General features: G+C 37.5%; 1 protein-coding gene across 1 annotated transcript in view; it reads right to left on the bottom strand.

The window, feature by feature from the left end:
• The window catches only part of C5 (complement C5), a 117,125-nt gene that overhangs the window by 68,017 nt on the left and 28,022 nt on the right, over positions 1-21,086 (bottom strand). Inside the window, exons 4-12 of the mRNA XM_023223694.2 lie at positions 19,688-19,758; positions 16,647-16,738; positions 14,001-14,083; positions 12,288-12,378; positions 9,066-9,180; positions 7,371-7,497; positions 5,409-5,524; positions 3,125-3,310; positions 1,315-1,518 (exon numbers count right to left, since the gene is read on the bottom strand). Of these exons, the coding sequence (XP_023079462.2) occupies positions 1,315-1,518; positions 3,125-3,310; positions 5,409-5,524; positions 7,371-7,497; positions 9,066-9,180; positions 12,288-12,378; positions 14,001-14,083; positions 16,647-16,714 (990 nt within the window). The 5' untranslated portion in view covers positions 16,715-16,738; positions 19,688-19,758. The remainder of the gene's footprint in view (positions 1-1,314; positions 1,519-3,124; positions 3,311-5,408; positions 5,525-7,370; positions 7,498-9,065; positions 9,181-12,287; positions 12,379-14,000; positions 14,084-16,646; positions 16,739-19,687; positions 19,759-21,086) is intronic.

The following is a 21,086-nucleotide window of genomic DNA, read 5'->3' as shown; positions in this document are numbered from 1 at the left end:
AGAAAGAAAGAAAGAAAGAAAGAAAGAAAGAAAGAAAGAAAGAAAGAGAAGGAAGGAAAAGAAAGAAAGAAGAAAGGAAAGGAAGGAAGGAAGGAAGGAAGGAAGGAAGGAAGGAGGGAAGGAAGGGAAGAGTTAACATGTATGGGCCTACTATGTGCCAGGAACTTTAACATTTATTTAACTCCTTTCATTCTCACAATATACCAATAAGATAGTAATATTATTCTGATTGAAGAAACTGAGACTCAGAAACTAACTAAAAGTCTTACTGATTTTAGTTCAAAATCACACAACTAGCAAATTAGAGAGCTAAAATTTGAACCCAAAAACTGTTTAAAGTCATCACACTGTCACTAAAACCCCTTTTGTTTCACTGATTAAAAAAATAGATGAATAAGTGGAGTGCATTTTATTTGGGTATTAAGTTTTAAAGCCAGGGTTTAGATTCTAAATTGAAGGTTTAAGATTAAAAAAAAAAAAAAAACAAAAGTCACGTGAAGCCAAAATGCCCTCAGAGATTCCTTAAATTGTCCTTAGAGACCAGGACTGCACACATGGGTTTGGTATGTAGTCCATAAACAGTTTCCCTTCATCAGTCAATATTTTTCTATGGTCCTCATTACTCTTTTTTCAATTTCTTCCTCAAAAATATTGAAAAGCCAAAAGCATGCATTTGGCCTGGCCATCGAAATAATTCATTCCATTTCTTTGGTGATTGTCAGGAAGCTCTTAATATTTTTTGTAAGCTTTTTTCTCGGTTTCACCAACAGGCTTCATTGATCCACCTCTGTTTCATATAAATGATGCAATAGGGATGTTGCTGAACTATAGAATTGGAACAGGCAAGATAGGATTAAACTCTCAGGAGAGGATTTCGCTTCCCCGTTTTTTGACAGTAAAATGCACTAATCCGAACTGGGTCTAGGCATGTAATCTTTGGCCATGAAAGAGAGCAGAGGCAGCATGATTTAATCAGGTTCTCGCTTTGGAATAACTAGGCTCTCTTTGGTAAAAAGAGTTATTAGAACAGGAGTCAGAGTCCTCAGCTCAAATCAAAATCTTCCTCTTCCCAGCTGAGTGACCATCATAAGTCTTTTAACTTCTCTGTCCCTCAGTTTCCTCATCTGTGAAATGGTCAGAAAATCATGCCCTATTTCAAAGGTTTTTTGAGAAACGAATATACTCAAGTTAGATGATGTTCTTGAAAGTGCTTTGTGAATACAAGTATAAAGGATAATTCTAATGCTTCTCTAGAGGCAAAGGAAAATGTTCCAGGTGGGGGAATAAGATGTAAATCCATCATTATGTACTTACCAAGTAATTATAGTGAGTTATTTTGTCAATATATGGGCTTTTGGGGGTAACAATAATATTCAAATATTCTCCCACTAGCAAAGCCTTATGGTTATCAGTCCAATCGATATAAAGGTAACTTTGGCTGAGAGATGAGTATGCTATTGCTCGGTAACCTTCCCTGGCCTGATTTTCGTCTGGAAGATCTGGAGCATCAGTTTTGACCTGAAAAGGGAAATTTCAAAAAAACATGTATACTGTGATGTAATGCTTTCTGTAAAACATACCTTTCAAATTATTTTCTTTGCTTTTTAAATTTCTAAATTTCACAATACCAAATGCTAAAGGGGAAAAAAAACGCTCCATTACTCCAGTGTTTATACAGCTGTGGTATCAAGCAACTTTACAAAGACTACAGACGAGAATGAGGGGATTATGGACTATGGTGGAAAAGTCTGAAATGAAGAGAGAAAGATGCTCCAGGAATAAATATTGGTGGTCTTCCTGAAATGTCATGGTAAGTTGGGGACTTCTCGTCCCATGAGATGATTACAGAGAGATGCCTAAGCATTTAGGAAATGGGGGTAAGAGAAGGGAAGTAGTGGGGAGGTAGCACTAACTCTTGAGGACCTGGGGATAGGAGCTATGAATGAACATCTCAGAGACTATCTGGCCCAGTTTCATCGTGAAGTAGAGGCATAGATGGGTGCTTATAAAAATGAGGTGGAGAAGAAATGATATCATGGCAGCGAGATCTACCCTCAGACGGCAGAAGTGTTATTAGCTCATGCTCTGGAGTCAGGTACACACTGGTTTGCCTACCAGTATCACCACTTATTAACTGGATAAAATTATTTAATCAAAAGAGAGGTTAGAAGTCTCCATTTCCTGAGTCACACAATGGCAAAGATAATATTCTAATTCATCTTGTTAATTAAATGGTGTTTCATGTATTCTTCATAAAGCTGTTAGCATGATGCCTAGCACTTAGTAAGTGCTCAGTAGATGACAGTGAGTATATACATGCTGCAGTCATTGGCCTATGTTATTAACTTGCTCAATTTTTTTTTTTTGAGATGGAGTCTTGCTCTGTCACCCAGGCTGGAGTGCAGTGGCGCAATCTTGGCTCGTTGCAAGCTCCACCTCCCGGGTTCACGGCATTCTCCTGCCTCAGCCTCCCAAGTAGCTGGAACTACAGGCGCCCACCACCACACCTGGCTAATTTTTAGTATTTTTAGTACAGATGGGTTTCACCATGATAGCCAGGATGGTCTCAATCTCCTGACCTTATGATCCACCTGCCTTGGCCTCCCAAAATGCTGGGATTACAGGTGTGAGCCACCGCGCCCGGCCAACTTGCTCATATTTTATTTGCGATTGGGAACTTAAATAATATTTGCTGGAAGAGAAGACTATTAAGTGAGCTCTAAAGTAGAATGGTTCCTGCAGTTAGAAAAAAGGGAGGCTTCCATATTTTTGACCCTTTTGTGGCCCTTCAGGGGATTAAAGGTGAGGGGGGAAGGAGGATATTCCTAACACTCATGTGCACTGCTATACCTATTCTGAAGCTTCTAGAGTCTGATATGGTCTTATTGGTGTAAGCTAAAATAATTAACACCCAAATTAAAAAATTGATACATTTATCTTCCTCAAGGACCATTCAATGGATTAGCAGATTGTCTCTGGGACTCATTTTTCTTGGATGCAAAATTATGGAACTGTTCACTGGACTCAAAGGTAAAATCTGCCACATCTGTTCTGCACACCAGCCAAAACATACGGTCAAGAGTACACATTGTCCTAGAAAACACAACAGGAGAATTCAGCTCACATTAAACTCCAGCACCGTCACTCCAGATGGGAGATTAACCACAAACGAAGCTACTCCATCATCAACACGTGTTACACTTTTCCTTGGCTCCAAGTCAGATGTCTCTTGGTTGACATCAATTGTTTGTGCATTCAGTGTTACTGGGACCCCTCCTACCAACTGGTCAAGCGGGTCTTTAACCTGCACCTGTTTGTCAAAACAATCCAAATCTGTTTCAACAGCTTATCACTTCTTTTAAAGCACAACAATTCTGCAATAAATTTCCTTCCTCTCCATCAAAGTATAAATTACTTATGTATTTTTTTCTTTTTTCTTTTTTTTTGAGACAGAGTCTCGCTCTGTTGCCCAGGCTGGAGTGCAGTGGCCGGATCTCAGCTCACTGCAAGCTCCGCCTCCCGGGTTCACGCCATTCTCCTGCCTCAGCCTCCCGAGTAGCTGGGACCACAGGCGCCCGCCACCGCACCCAGCTAGTTTTTTGTATTTTTTAGTAGAGACGGGGTTTCACCGTGTTAGCCAGGATGGTCTCGATCTCCTGACCTCGTGATCCGCCCGTCTCAGCCTCCCAAATGCTGGGATTACAGGCTTGAGCCACTGCGCCTGGCTATTTTTTTCTTAAAATGTTTTTTTTTCTGAGACAGAGACTTACTATGTTGCCCAGGTTGGAGTGCAGTGGCTATTCACAGGCACAATCATAGCGCACTGCAACCTTGAACTATTGGCCTTAAGCCATCCTCCCACCTCAGCCTCACAAGTAGCTGGAACTATATAGGCATGCAACACCACACCTGGTTTACTTATGTTTAATTTAGTAAAGAGAAGTGTAGTCTCAGCTTATAGAAAGATTTAATTCTATTTAGTTAAATCATTCTTGAATGGATTCTCCCATAAATCAAGCAGACTCAAAACATAAATATCATTCTATTAAGTCAGTCAAAGAGTAGATGTGATAAGGTATTCTGCTGTCTAACTTCTGTATTTCTTTGATTGGTTTAGGACTGGATAAAGGAGAAAATGAGGCAATTGTTTCTGGGAATAAGTCTCTTGACATGAGAAACAAAAATAGATACACCGTTTTTCCTTTAACATTTACCTCTTACTGCCATATATATACATATATATACACATATATGTACACACACAGATACAGTTTGTTATTTTATTTTTATATAAAATATATTTTAAGCTAATGTTCTATATAATGTTATATTTATATATTTTATTATATATTATATATTAATGTATATGCATTATATGATACTTTGTTATATATTTTTTTTATATATAGTATATATATGTGAGAACCTACAAGCATGTCCAAACCTTGCTTTGGACTTTGTAAATCCTTTTTTTATTATTTACTGTGGGACATGGTAAAAAATATTCACTCTTATTTATTATTGGCTTTTACCCATGTCCCATAGTAAATGTGGGCTTTTACTGTTGGGCTTTTACTGTGGGACACTGGCTTTTACCCATGTCCCACAGTAAATAATAAATAACACATTTTGATTGTACTTTAGTTGATCTTTAAAAATCACACATTTTTCAAAGAACAAAAAAATTTTTTGCTCTAGCTTTCTAAATTAGGGGCAGGGAATAAACATTTCCATTTAATAAACAAAATATATTTATAATTAAACATAATAAGAGATAAAAATATAAAAACCACATGAATGTTTCAATTCTATACTGTCAGCATTTAGAAGAGGAAAAGAAGGTGGAGAAAAAAATGAAAGCAGAGGAATAAGCAAAAAAGACAGAAAAAAAGAGATTCAGGGGCAGAAAGAAGCAAAAATGAAAAGAACAGAGACCAATACAGAGACAAGAGATTGAACAGAGTTCTGCACAAAGACAACACAGAGACAGAGGGAAACAAATGAGACACACTGGAGGCAAAAACATAGAGAAAGGACTCTATTTTCAAGGAATGATATCTCCATCTTAAGGCTTTTTAAGAATTTGCCACCAAATATTTTTAAATGTTTGTATTTTTTGAACGAGAGTCTTACGGGATTTCATGTACATATAATTTAATGCAATGCTTATTTAGGGATGCCTAACACAAGGTTATCTTGCCCGAACTTTTGAAGTCACTACCAAGGCTGCAGTTGACCTGCAATTTCCCATCCCTGTCTGTGTCCACCAGGAGGGGCAGGTTTCACAGAATAAGCTCCCTCTGTGACTTACCGCGGCAACATTCTTACCCTGTTTGCCACCCACATGTTTTCCATTAACGGAATAAGATGATCATATGTAGCAAGGTCTATCCCCTCACCCCATCTACCTTGATGGAATATGGAATCCCAGGCTTCAGGAAAAGAGGAGTAGCAACCAAATTCAGTTTGTAGGGAGAGAGGACATATTTGATGCCAGGTATTTCTGCCTCTTCAGAAAATCCACCTAAGGAAATGGCAAGCATCATGTTGACAGTTTTTAGGAGTATTAGGATCTGTATGGATATCCATTTTGTCTCTATATTTTTCCACAGACGTATTCATTCACTCACTCCGTTCTTGCATTCATTCATTTACCAGTAGTAAGTAGGATATAGGTCTTGTTTCAGAAGGGCACTGCAGAGAAGAGTTTAGATCTCAGGAGTTTCCAGGGCCTTATGCACAAGCTCATATATAGAGAAGCTCTTGGAGAAGTAGAGCTATATATAGGATTGGACTGAGGAAGGATGCTAGGAAGGGACACCACTTTTCATCAGTGGCCTGAGTTTCAGTTGACTGTATTCAAGGGATTGAGGAGAGAGAGAAGGGTCAGGCCAGAGACTGAGCCTTACAGAGGTGGGTGTGGGGGGTAGAAGGGTGGTGTTCACAGAGCATAGATACATAGAGAAAAATCAGAAAAAGGGAGCTTGGTGTAGAAAGAAACCTGAAGGAGAGTTCAAGATCAGCCGGGCCAACATGGTGAAACCCCATCCCTACTAAAACTATGGGGGAAAAAAAAAGCTAGGCATGGTGGCGTTGCCTGTAATCTCAGTTACTCGGGAGGCTGAGGCAGGAGAATCGCTTGAACCCAAGAGGTGGAGGTTGCATTGAGCCAAGATCGCACCACTGCACTCCAGCCTGGGCGACAGAGCAAGACTCCATCTCAAAGAAAAGAAAAGAAAAGGAAACATAAAAGAAAAGAAAAGGAAAGGAAAGGAAAGAAAAGAAAAGAAAAGAAAAGAACACTTAAAGTTCTACTGGCAAGAACCCAATAATGTTACCCTCCAGGTAAAGATTAAGTTAAACTATTAAGAATAACATTTGAAGCTTTAATATTCCCAAACTCCTTTCCAATATTACATCTCTAATACTCTCTATACATATTCTATATTTTAGTCAAACTGGATGATCTGTCGTCCTCAAAGATTAAGCTTCACCATCTACCCTTCTTCATTTGCCCTCTCTCTGGAGGGTTTCTGTTTCACCCTGTCTACCAACTCTGCCTCAAAACCCTAATTATTTTTCAAGGCTCATCATCTTCACAACACTGTTCTTGGTTGCGCAACAATCATCTAGAAGCATGCCTTCCTCTGAATCCTATTGCATTAATATTTTGCTTAGAGCTCATATGGAATTCTTCCTTGCAACAGTTCTTTCTTCACCTGTCTTATACCTGAGGCTAATTTGTAAGCCACTTTAGTGCTGGCATCATACATCATTAATATTTGCAAGCCTGTGTGTTTGGCAATACTTTAAATATCTTGTAGATACTGTTTAAACAGAACTTATTTAAAATAAATTGAGGAAAAAAAAGAAGAAACATAAAAATAATGTTGAAAACTTTAGGCTTTAGGAAACATTCAGTTTGACTCCATCATTGTGTAGACTATAATAATGATAATAGTAATACCTTCATTTGTATAGTACTTTATCAAACAGTTTTACATACATAATCTTATTTTGGTTTTGATTTTCACCAGGTGAGAACACTGGGGTGCCAAATGGTCAAGGCAGAGAACCTGCAGAACTACTATGGATATGAATTGGGTAATGTTTTCCCATTTTTGCAGTAAAAGTGGAGGTAATAGGGACCCAAAGGCTTGCCGAATGACTACAAAGAAGCAGAGCTCTACTGCCTTTTTATAACTATATAAAGTACTTCTTATAACTATATTTAACTATGAAAGAAAATACAATGTGAAATAATAATAGAAAATAGAAATTATTTATACCTTTAATATTGTCTAAATATTTTTCAAAAGAAAGTACACACACACACACACACACACACACACACACACACACACACTTACCTGTAGACTCTATGACTGTTACAGCAATATAAAGGTACTTGTTGTTTAAATCTTCTAAACTGTAGTATGACAGTTCTTTGACTGCTGTTTCAGAATCAAATGTGACTTGAGCAATTCCATTTATCAACTTTTTAAAAGGAGAAAATGGAGGAGTTATTTTGGAGAAGAACTTATAAGGAAAAATTAATAAAATCTGCTTTTACTAGCCTCTAAATTGAAGGCAGATGTCAGAAGAATGGTTTAGCGCCAATAGTAAAGTAGATAACCGAGTTCACAATTAAGCCCAGGATGTTATTTTCTAATTATTTGTATAGAATTATAGAAGTAGAAGAGTCTTGAACATCACATGGTCCAACAGGTCTTTTTAGTAATAGCTGACAAACACGCCTTCTTCCAGTTCCGGCATCATCATTCATCTTTCTAGGCCTCTCAGTGTACTTCTGCCCTTAACTAAGAGTTTGTTGGTTTTTATAATATTTAATTTGTACTTCACTGCTTACAAATTTAAATACTAATTTTAAAACACAACGAGTAAGGGGATGTGGGGTTAAGTCATATTATATTATTTAATTATTAACACAACAGTAAAATAAAGTTTGCCTTATTTTTTCTTATAAAATTGAGTGACTTGAGGGCAGACATTTTTGTCTTATTTAGCTTTAAATCCCAACGTCTAGCATAGAAATTTTGCATTTTAAAAATGCATTTAATTTACATCTTAAATTAATAAGATTGTAGAGGATAAATGATTGATGATGCAAACCATATGAATATGCAAAAATGACATGAACTCATATCATCTGTGGTATAACGTAAAGAACGCTGAATAAAGGAAAGGGAACCTGCGCCCTAATCTCAGTTCCAGCAATCACTAGCCCTAAGCTTTGGACAAATAACTTCATGAATATTTCCTTGCAAGATACTATGCTGTCTCTGGGCATATAAGGGAAATGATTCAGACTCACAAATAGTTTAATATTGAAAATGATAGATAAGTAAACAAGTCATTCCAATAAAGAAGGGTTTCTCAACCCCTCAGCATTATTGACATTTTGAACAGGATAATTCTTTGTTGTAGGGGCCTACTCTGTGCATGGTAGGAATTTAGCAGCATCCCTGGCCTCTCCCTAGTAAATACCAGTAGCAACCACAAATGTCTCTGGACATTGCCAAATGCCCCCTTGGGGATAAAAAATCATCCCTGGTTGAGAACCACTGCAATGAAATGTGAAGAATGCGTTAAGAAAAGAGGCTATACAACAGGGGCAGCTAATCTAGTGTAGAAGAGTCAGGGGAGGCTTCCCAGGGAAAGGCTGTCAATGTTGAAATTTAAAGAATGAGAAGGAATTAGCCAGGAAAAGAAGGGGCAGGAGGGGACAATGGGAAAGAGCATTTTCAAGCAGAATAAATGACATTGTAAAGACCTGGAGGCAAGAGAGACTTTGGTCAGTTAGAGAAATTGGAGTGATTAATACAAAGGGGAGGAAGAGAGGAAAGGGCATGAGATCAGCTGGCAAGGGAGGCTGATGCCAAGAAAAATGAACTTTACCCTAAAGGCAAAGGGAAGCCAATGGAGGATTTTAAGTTTCAACCTATCTAAAATGGGGGACTGGACTAGATGGTTTTGAAGTAACTTTCCATCTCTCACCTCTGGATGCATCAGTAGGTGTGAGTGACTGTGTCTTAACATCTTACCATTGTGTTTAGCATTGCTGTTTGCATCATTTCTTTTTGATCATCTTTTAAGTCTTCTCTTATTCCAAATGTGATATAAACATCAGCCTCAGTGACTACTTTATTATAAAAATATCTGTCAGACAATAGCATAAAACTGTTTTACTAACATGGTTACAATAACAGGATTCAGGTAAAACGTAACAATTTGAAATTACGTAAAACATTTGAGGTACTTTAAAGTGTCTTTCATCCTAACCAAAAGAACAAAGCTGAAGGCATCACGCTACCTGACTTCAAACTATACTACAAGGCTACAGTAACCAAGACAGCATGGTACTGGTACCAAAACAGAAATATAGACCAATGGAACAGAACAGAGGCCTCAGAAATAACATCACACATCTACAACCATGTGATCTTTGACAAACCTGACAAAAACAAGAAATGGGGAAAGGATTCCCTATTTAATAAATGGTGCTGGGAAAACTGGCTAGCCATATGTAGAAAGCTGAAACTGGATCTCTTCCTTACATCTTATACAAAAATTAATTCAAGATGGATTAAAGACTTAAATGTTAAACCTAAAACCATAAAAACCCTAGAAGAAAACCTAGGCAATACCATTAAGGACACAGGCATGGGCAAGGACTTCATGACTAAAACACCAAAAGCAACGGCAACAAAAGTCAAAATAGACAAATGGGATCTAATTAAACTAAAGGGCTTCTACACAGTAAAAGAAACTACCATCGGTGTGAAAACCTACAGAAGGGGAGAAAATTTTTGCAATCTACCCATCTGACAAAGGGCTAATATCCAGAACCTACAAAGAACTTAAACAAATTTACAAGAGAAAAACAAACAACCCCATCAAAAAGTGGGCAAAGTGTATGAACAGATACTTATCAAAAGAAGACATTTATGCAGCCAAAAGACACCTGAAAAAATGCTCATCATCATTGGTCATCAGAGAAATGCAAATCAAAACCACAATGAGATACCATCTCACACCAGTTAGAATAGCGATCATTAAAAAGTCAGGAAACAACAGATGCTGGAGAGGATATGGAGAAATAAGAACGCTTTTACACTGTTGGTGGGACTGTAAACTAGTTCAACCATTGTCGAAGACAGTGTGGCAATTCCGCAAGGATCTAGAACTAGAAATACCATTTGACCCAGCCATCCCATTACTGAGTATATACCCAAAGGACTATAAATCATGCTACTATAAAGACACATGCACACGTATGTTTACTGCAGCACTATTCACAATAGCAAAGACTTGGAACCAACCTAAATGTCCATCAATGATAGACTGGATTAAGAAAATGTGGCACATATGCACCGTGGAATACTATGCAGCCATAAAAAAGGATGAGTTCATGTCCTTTGCAGGGACATGGGTGCAGCTGGAAACCATCACTCTGAGCAAACTATCACAAGGACAGAAAACCAAACACCGCATGTTCTCACTCACAAGTGGGACTTGAACAATGAAAACACTTGGACACAGGGTGGGGAACATCACACCCTGGGGCCTGTCATGGGATGGGGGGCAGGGGGAGGGATAGCATTAGGAGAAACACCTAATGTAAATGATGAGTTAATGGGTGCAGCAAACCAACATGGCTCATGTATACCTATGTAACAAATCTGCACATTATGTACATGTACCCTAGAACTTAAAGTATAATAAATAAATAAATAAAGTGTCTTCATGCACTATTACATTTCATTCTCATAAAGCCACATTAATAACATTATGTGCTAGATGAAAAAAATTGATCTAGGGGAGATCACAAGACTTAGAATCAGGGCCCTCTCCTATAGGCCAAATTACTTCCTTGATAATTTTGATACCAGCTACTCTCTATTTTATTTTATGTCTTTAAAAGGTATATGTCCAATCTCACTGTTATATGAGACCGATTCTTCATAAAAAATTCAAACTACGTTTTCCTTTTTAGTTTAGAATTAAAGTAAGAATAAAGTAAATTTTCTACCCAGCAAATAATACTAAAGCAAGAGCTAACTTTCCTTATTTATGGTTTGAATAAATACTCCCCATTATAGGAGGTCAGTTTCTATAATTTTCTCTCAAGTGAGCCTTTTATGCTGGTTTAGACCAAGTAATAAACACTCTATTTTCCAAATAAATGCTAATAAGAGAGTTAGCATAGGGTAATGTTTGAGGCATGGACTCTGGAACCAGAAAGGCTGTGCAATTTACTAGCTGTGTGATTTTGAGCAAATTATTGAACATTGATGTACCTCAGTTTTTTCACTTGTAACATGGGAATAGTAACAATATCAATGCATAGAGTTGTTGTAAAGATTAAATGTGCTAATATATGCTGAGTGCTTAGAAGAGTACCCCACACATATAGTTATATAGATTGGTATAACTACATTATATTGTAATTTTAAAATGACCTAAGTTTCTGTGATAGGTTGCTTGCAAAACTAACCCCCAATTCTTTACCTCCCCATGTATCCACAACCTTTGCACAGTTCCTTGTGTCCACAACCTGTGGGAGGAGTCTATTTCCTCTGGGCTGACCTTGTAACTTGCTTTGGACAACAGAATGTGTGGAAGTGATGGTGTGCCAGCACCAAGCCTAGGCTCAGGGGGACTTTTATCTCTCTCTTTGAGCATTGCTGCTGCTACAGGCTAGCCTGCTGGATGATGAGAGGCACACACACTTTTAGCCCCATCCAACTGCCAGACATATGGACAGGACCTTCCTAGACCAGCCAGCCCCCAGCTGACCTACCAACTGGCTGCAAGTACATGAGCAAGCCCAGCTGACACCAGCCTGGCCCAGATCAGCAGAACTTCCCAGCTGACTCATAAATGGTGGTAGTTTTAAGGCACTGGGTTTTGAAGTAGTTATGCAGCATTAGCTGGCTGATTAAGTCATTTTAAAAATGACAGGAAGTGAATCCTTCATATCTCAGTGCCAATATCCTAAGTCACCCTAGTCACCAAGCTTAGATCTTTAGCACTTTTATTTTCTTTGTTTTTGCTGGTAAACAGCCAGCAAAGCTAAACTCGGAATCAGCTAAAATCAGAATAAGCAAATAAACTATCAGCATGATGTCTCCTTTATCAATTAGTCCCTAAATCATGGCAGACTTTGATAATAAATCACAGATCTCACTTTGGGAAACTATCATCAACCAGAGTTAATTTGAAAAATAAAAATAAAAACAAAAAAGAACCCCAAATGTTCTTACCTTGCTTTTATAGTAATTTCAAAATTCTTAAAGTTCTTATAACCAATGAAATTACTTTCTGGTTCTATTGAGACAGAAAAATGTGGCAAGACTGAAAATAAAAACAAACAGGTAATATTACCATTTTGATTAGAGCAGACTTTAAAGCCTAGCAAACAGCTAGACTTTCTGGTATAGTTGGACAAGCTGTAACATCAACACAACATCCACTTTATCATCATAATCATCATCGTCATCATCATCATCAACAACAATCTCTGCAGAGCCTTCCCACTCCACCAATCAGAGGTCAATCCAGAAGTACCTTGCCTATATTTTGATTACAGCATTTATTATAGGCAATAGGTTATTTCTTCCATTAGAGTATAGGTTCCTTGAAAACAAAAAAACTTTTCAATAGTGACAAAACACAATGAGATTTACATTTCAAGATTATTTTGGCTAATACCAAGCAAGATAGTTGGAGGCAGAGACATCAGTTAGGAGGCTTTTGCTGTAGTCCAGGAGGGAGGGTGCTGATGAACTGATAAGAGAGGCTACAGATAGTAAGAGGTGGGTGGATTCTCGATATACAGAGAAAAGAGCAAAAACACTTAGAAGAAGGGAGATAGGTTAGGATTATATGTTACAGAGAGCTGTAATCTTTAAGGTTGAGTTTCATCATAATGCATTTGTTTTGTCACTGTTTTTCTTGTTAATTGTTAAAATTTGTGTCAGTATTTATTCTTCTCCATGTCATTATGAATCTCTTGGGGGAAGAAAAAATGGCTTCAAGCAGAAGAAGGTTAAATTTGATAGCAGAGCACACAGAAATGCTAGTAAACTACTATAAGAAATGAAAGATTAAACTATTTACATTACTTGTTAGTCTATTAATATAATTTATTTCAAAATAAGAATACCTTAAATATTCAAATTAATATATTAGGAATTTAGGAGCCAGAAAACAGGGTTGGACTAGGGGTAAGGAAACCTAATTGTTTTTGTTTTGTCACTAATTGGTTTCAAGACTCAAGTAAATCATTTATTGGTTTTACTGGGTTCCAGTCACCTCATCTATGACTATTTAAGTTTCTCCTAATAATAATCACAATTCTAGAAAGGATATTTACTAGTCAAGCTCTTCAGGGGACTAGATCTCTTCCAGCTCTCTGATGGGGAACACAAGTCCACAGAGGTGGTTCTGCTTGATCAGGGTTAAAGAGATGCTGGAACTAGAACCTAGGCATTCAACTACCACTCCTCCCTCCAACCTCTAGCCAGTACTTCTAGCCATACCAGCAGGCTGCCTCATCTTCACCTGGGATTAATTTTGCATTAACTACATTATTAAAAAGAATTATTACAAAACACTAACTTTTTATAGAAAAACTTTTAATCAGCTGGGTGCGGTGGCTCATGCCTGTAATCCCAGCACTTTGAGAGGCCAAGGTGGGTGGATCACGAGGTCAGGAGTTCAAGACCAGCCTGGTCAAGATGGTGAAACCCTGTCTCTACTAAAAATACAAAAATTAGCTGTATATGGTGGTTGGTGCCTGTAACCTCAGCTATTCGGGACGCTGAGGCAGAGAATTGCTTGAATCCAGGAGGCAGAGGTTGCAGCGAGCCGAGCTCATGCCACTGCACTCCAGCCTGGGCGACAGAGTGAGACTCCGTCTCAAAAACAAAAAACAAAAAACAAAGAAAGAAAAACTTTTAATTGTCAGAAATTACCATATTCTTTAACTTCAAAAAATGCAGTTCCAGTTGTTGAAAAGTCCTCTTTATATTTAGCCTGGATCGTCCACATACCATATCTGCGGAAGCAAAATATTTAAAATTATAGATGTCATCAAATGTTTTTAATTCACTCAGAGGAGATCTAATAAATTCCTGTTTTAAAGAGAGAAGAATACACAAAGATATATAAAACTTAAGTAATATATTTTATTTGTGACTGATTTCTAAGCAATAAATAATTCAGCATTTTTAGGATAATAGATAATAGATATTGTTTAGTAACTAGTTTTTTATATATTGTGTTATTTTTCCTGGTATTTTATCTTAATACAGTCATTAGTTTTGATTTGAAGAGCTTATTATTTCTGAGAATTTATTTAATCTTGGAGCCTAATTATGCTAACATAATACTAAAATCCAAAATATAGTACAAAATCCATAATAATGTCTCTAGAAACATATAATACAAGACAAGCTTATACAGATGATAAAATTTACACCTCACAAAAATGAATTTATGGTTGGAAACAAAGCATGGTTTTTTAAGGATGAAAATGACCTGGCTTTAGTTAATAACCTTTATTAAAAAATATATACGAGGCCAGGCGCAGTTGCTCATGCCTGTAATTCCAGCACTTTGGGAGGCCAAGGCAGGAGGATCGCTTGAGCCCAGGAGTTCAAGACCAGCCCAGGCAACATGATGAAACCCCATCTCTACAAAAAAATACAAAAATTAGTCTGGTGTGGTGGTGCGTGCTTGTAGTCCCAGCTACTTAGGAGGCTGAGGTGGAAGAATTGCTTGAGTCCGGGAGATCAAGGCTGTGGTGAGCCAAGATCATACCACTGCACTCCAGCCTGGGTGACAGAGTGAGACTGTGTTTCAAAAAAAGTGTGTGTGTGTATATATATGTGTGTGTGTGTGTGTGTGTGTGTGTGTGTGTGTATTGAGCCTACCTTGCAAATTGGCTATGCAGTCCACAAATGTTAATAGTATTATAATAATGATTATTACCATCATCATCTTCAATTTCATGAATATTTATCAAGGGCCTATTATGTTGAACTGCTGGTGTGCAATACAGACAAGGCCCGCCTTAAAGAGTTTATAAGCTAGTGGGGAATAAAAATGCCAGCAAGCAAGTAAAGAAATGATGATGACATTGAGATAAGTGTCATGAAGAAAATAAACAAGATGCTGAGATAGGGAGCAAAACAAAGCAAGAGATTACATTAGATCATGCATCCAGGAATAGCCTTTTTATAAAAGCAGCTTCTACTCTGGGTCATAACAGTGAAAGGAAGCCAGGCTTATGAAAAGCCAGGTGAAGCCCATTGCAAGTAGAGGGGATGACATGTGCAAAGGCACGGAGGTAGGAAAGCACTGGACATACCAGACCTTCTTGGCTGGCACATAATTTTCCATGGGTCAAGTGGTACAAGATGAAGTTGGAGAAATGATAGCAGTAATAATAATAGGTTTAATTCTGCACTACAGAACATGTAGTATTATCAAGAAGGTACACAATTTTTAAATTATCCAAGTTATTTAAACCCCTCAAATTCAATTTAATTTTTTTAGAAAAATTTCAGTACAGTGAATTAACTGTGAACTCCTCTCTAGAGGGCAGAGGGAAAATGACCATAAAAAGATTTTGCTCTAAAATTATAGTGCAGCCATGTATAGGTGCGCTTGTCTTATTCATTCTGCTCTATTATAAGTTTCTTCCTTTCCCTTCTTTTCTTTTCTTTTTTCTTTTCTTTTTTTCTTTCTTAGATGGAGTTTTGCTCTTGTTGCCCAAGATGGAGTGCAGTGGTATGATCTCGGCTCACTGCAACCTCCACCTCTGGGGTTCAAGCAATTCTCCTGCCTCAGCCTCCCAAGTAGCTGGGATTACAGGCGCCTGCCACCATGCCCGGCTAATTTTTTGTATTTTTGGTAGAGACAGAGTTTCACCATGTTGGCCAGGCTGGTCTCAAACTCCTGACCTCAGGCCTCCCAAAGTGCTGGGATTACAGGTTTGAGCCACCGCACCTGGCCTATTATAAGTTTCTTGAAAGCGGGGACTGTGGATTCTTTATTTTGTATCTCTCCCCCCTGTTGTGATTTGCCCATACCAAGAATGTATTCATCGAATGTGTATTACATTGAATCCTGTTTAAACTTTTTCTTAAATCCTTTCATGTGAGGGCAAATAATAGATATAGCTCTGAGAATTCCTTCCCTCTTGGACTTTGCCTCCTGGTAGTTTATCCAGGCAAAAACTACAGACCACCATATTTTATAGCAACCAGAGCAAGGAACAAGACCACGCCAGCCTTTTAAACTGACAATCTATTAGGTACTTTGACCGGCAGGAGTTGATGGTTTTTATGAGAAAAAAAACCTGGGTACTATTTTTTCCTCTTCCCAATTTTTATTTCTATATGTAAAAAGAATGGGTGAGAAGTACTGGAAATTTTTTTTGCCAGAAACAGAGCTTAAATTCTCGCTAGACTTCAAAAGATTTTGCATGTCCACCTATGTGACACCTTTTGTTCACTAACACTAGGTGGCCCCCTTTAACTGGTTAGCTGCTGCTTCACCAAACGTTCCGTAAGTGGTTTTAGAGAAAATGTTACTAACAAGTTATTTTAACATACCTAGGATTAGACGGAATCTTGAAGTCAGGAAAAGAGATAATTCCAATGTGATCAATTTCTTCTACCATGTCAACTTCTGATCCTTCAGGATCCTGTGAATAAAAACAAACACCCTCAAAGGACAGAAACTACATTTAAAAAAATTCAGCTGATTATACGATCTTTGATGTACAAAAATATTTGTAGATCAAATATTTGAAGACAAATACCCAAGTCTTCAAATTAAATATGAAGGATGAAGATCAATTAAATGTTATAGAAGGGAAATATGGTTCATTTCAGCCACTTCCCTTCTTTTTCCAACCTTCCCCATCTCTCCACATTATCTTGAAGAGATTCAACTCTCTGTCTTACATCTAAAAGACGAAGTGTAACAACACGTAAAAACAGCAATAGACAAACAAACACTGATGTTTTTGATAAACTAAATGTGAATTTGGCAGGCTTTTTAAATACCAGAATCTAATTTTTATATATGTTCATTTGAAGCTTTCAAAAGCAAATATTCTATAAACTATATTTTTTAGTTAGATGTTTTATAAATGTATAGTATGGGCATTTTTCAGCTTCGTAAAACTCTCAAATGGTTAAACAAACTTGATAGTTCTCACAAAGCTTCCCCATAAGCTTCATTTTGTGTTCAGGTTAGCAAATAATTGAAATGAGGTTTTGACTTTCTTTGGACTACACATGGGGGTCCAATTCAGCCTTAACTCAACACATAAACATAGCAGGCAACATAAGTGAGACCTCTATCTGTACAACAAACTTTTGAGACAAGGATCTTGCTCTGTTGTCCATGCTGGAGTGCAGTGGTGTGATCATAGCTCACTGTAGCTTTGAATTCACAGGCTCAAGCAATCCTCCCACCTCAGCTTCCCAAGTAGCTGGGACCACAGGCACACGCCACCATGCCCAGCTGTTTTTTTTTTTTTTTTCTTTTAATTTTTAGTAGAGATGAGGTCTCTCTATGTTGCCCAGGGTGGTCTCGATCTCCTGAGCTCAAGCAATCCCCCCAGTTTAGCCTCCCAAAGTGCTGGGATTACAGGCATGAGTCACTGTGACCAGCCTACAAAAAAACGTTTAAAGAGTTAGCAGGGTGTGGTGATGGGTGCCTGTAGTCCTAGCTACTCAGGAAGCTGAGGTGGGAGGATGGCTTGAGCCCAGGAGTTTGAGGCTACAGTGAGCAATGATCATACCACTGCACTCCAGCCTTGGTGACAGGGCAAGACCCTGTCCAAACAAAACAAAACAAAAACAAAAACAAAAACAAAAACGAAAACAAAACCCAAAGCAAAAAATCTTAGCACCATTTACCATGACTGAAATTCACAGTTGGATTTTAGAGGTTTTATTTCTTAATTAATTGTGAAACTTACAGAAGCCTATTTTGAACAAGAATTATACTTGTAGCTGAGTATTTTTATGACTCTTCTTCATCACACTATCCATTGTGCACAATTCTAAGACCATCTTTCTTGGGTACTATTTTCAGGATACTTCCTCTATACTACTTCCTTAAGGCTCTGGGATCAGATTCCTCAATCTTTTCTTCCTGGGGCAGCTCTCACAAGGGATGACTAACATTCATTTTTCTGCAGGTTATGTCATGATTCTGCATCACTTAAGTTCAACTATGAAGATGTTGGATAAAAAGCATACATCCACACCCCTAGCATTCCCTGATAGAAAAAGGGCATTTGAGTTGACGTTGCTCTCCTTAGTTCACTTTCAGACATTCTATCAGTCAATCAGTTTATTTGCTAGCTTCATTTTTTAAATTTCTTCTTGCCCCCATAGCTTAACTCACACTGTTTCTTACACGAATGGTCTTCACTATTTTAAAATAATTTATGTCAATTCCTTTCATTAACACCCAACTCAGGATTCCCTTTATCTATTCCGTTCCAGAGAAGGATGGTGTATCACCCCCACTCTCACCTCTCATTGGTCTTCCCTCTGAGCTCATGGTATTTGTCCTACTGTATAATTTATTTGGTTTATATTTTAGTAAGGTTTTGTTCTCCAGTATCTGCTCTTTTGCACCTGCATTCTGATAAGTTTTTTTTTTTTTTTTGAGTAGCAGAAAAGTGCTGCAGCCTATATTGAAGGACCATTAGTAGTATACCTCAGTTATAACTGAGCAGTTATAACTAGTTGTACTATTTTATTTCCTCACAAAAGTGTTTGAGGTATGTGACATAAATTAGATGAGATCGTGGCAGTTCAATGCACAGTGTCTGTTACATATGTCATGTCTGATAAATGGTGAATTACTGCCAATCTTTAACTCATGGTCTAGCAAGATTTTTTTGTGTTAGTATATTAGTTATTAAACTCTAAGTTCCTTAAGAGTAAGTATCTTTAAATATAATTCTTTTGCACATAATAAATACATAATAGATATATCCATTATGTATATCTTATAGTTAAATGGGTATTCAGTCAATTCTTAGTGATTGGTGGGTGGTTTTATGGTTTTTTTTTTGTTTTTTGTTTTTTGAGACGGAGTTTCACACTGTCACCAGCCTGGAGTGCAGTGGCACAATCTCAGCCTCCTGGGTTCAAGCTCTGCCTCCTGGGTTCAAGCAATTCCCCCGCCTCAGCCTCCTGAGTAGCTGGGACTACAGGCGCACACCACCGAACTCAGCTAATTTTTTGTATTTTAGTAGAGACGAGGTTTCACTATGTTGGCCAGGTTAGTCTCGGTCTCCTGACCTTGTGATCTGCCCGTCTTGGCCTCCCAAAGTGTTGGGATTACAGGCGTGAGCCACCATGCCTGGCCAGTGGGTGTTCTTTAAAAAAGAAAACAGCAAGATTGTACTTAAATGGTTTAGCTCAAAATCCTTCAAGTTGTTGAAATTTAATTTGTATGAGCCTTTCACATATGTGTATTAGAGGTATAGATCTCATTGCAGATGTTCAATAACCATTTATGGAACACTGAATGATTTAGTGTAGTGTGAGGACAGGGTTATGAAATGAGATTCTTGTACTGAAAAAATGAATTAAAGTATTATTTAAGTAAATAAAATACTTACTATGAAAGTTAAGACAGTTTCTCTTTTGGCTGGCTTCAAGTCATCATTCAACGAATAAACTCTAACCTTTACTGTAAGAATAATTGATATCATCAAAAACTCTGCTAAACAGAAGGATATTTTGATTTTTTAAAACAACCATCCTTAAAAGAGAAGAATCTTACTTTAAAAAACTCAATACACAAAAGTCCATACTTGAAAAAAAGAAAAATTAGTGAAAAAAAGAAAAATTAGTTTGCAGACATATACATTACTAAAGATTCTTTTATTTAAGAGAATCCTCTGGAATTCCTTTAAAGAACTATTTCTCTTAGTGGATTTAAAGTACAGTTCACTTTCTTAAAATACATTTACCTACAATGTTTTGAGAACACATCCACAGTATGAAATTAATTACATCTGTAATTAGGCCATTATTTATCAAGAATTTCGTAGTAGCAAAATAGTGACATCCATCATATGGTTATAGGGCAGCGTAACATATTGTCTCATAATAGAGTTGAAGATCTTAATGGAAAATTGGGAACTTGATTCAGACATACACTCTTCCACTTATGAAAACCAACAAGGCTTCCAATTAGCTCTTATTGCAAAAGGCAGCTTTGGATTGTACGGTTTTGTTGTATTTATTGAGCCAGATCCTACACTTGTTCTCTCATTGTTAAAAGAGCAATGGCAGGGGCTCAATAACTGTTACTTTTCTTCCATTTCTTTCTGTCAGTTAATAGATCCCTACTTTTTAAACAAAAGCATCTGTTTCACTTTTAACTCACAGCTGTTTGAGACATAGTGATATAATTCCTTCCAAAGACATACTGTAATTTCTCTAGGGTGTTGCTGATGCTCAAATCATTTCGTGGTCAAACTTTACCTACAAAATGGAACTGGCACCATAAACCCAGTATCTTTTAAAAGATCAGTATTATGCAAAGCTCTGTATGATAAACCACATTAACACTGGTTTTATTAAGTTCACAAGATAAAAACAATGTGCTCAGTAAATGCCCCACCTCTCTGCTCTCTCCTTCCCCTCACACCTGTCTCCCACCACAAATCCTATCTCCTGCTTTTTGGACACACCCAGTCTAGGCCTAAGTATCACTGGGAAGCTGCCCAAGTCAGAAAGTCACAAAAGTTAAGAGCAGAGGCCCCAGAATTAAAAACTTTGGTCTCACTCCTGCCTCTGCCACTTTCTAGTATGACCCTGAGCGGGATACTTAATCCCTCTAAACCTTAGTTATCTCACTTGTAAAACAGGAATATTAGTGTGTGTTCATAGTGTCCTTGTGAGAATTAAATAATGCAAAGCTTTTGCATAGCCTGACACATACTAAGTAATCAATAAATGTTTATTATTTTATTACTATTTCTGTTACTACTATTTGGCTAGTTTTTAACC

The sequence above is a fragment of the Piliocolobus tephrosceles genome, chromosome 14 (genome assembly GCF_002776525.5).
Source record: "Piliocolobus tephrosceles isolate RC106 chromosome 14, ASM277652v3, whole genome shotgun sequence".
In the NCBI taxonomy this organism is placed as follows: domain Eukaryota; kingdom Metazoa; phylum Chordata; class Mammalia; order Primates; family Cercopithecidae; genus Piliocolobus; species Piliocolobus tephrosceles.
Note: the sequence above shows the minus strand (reverse complement) of the source record. Positions and strands in the feature narration are given on the sequence as shown.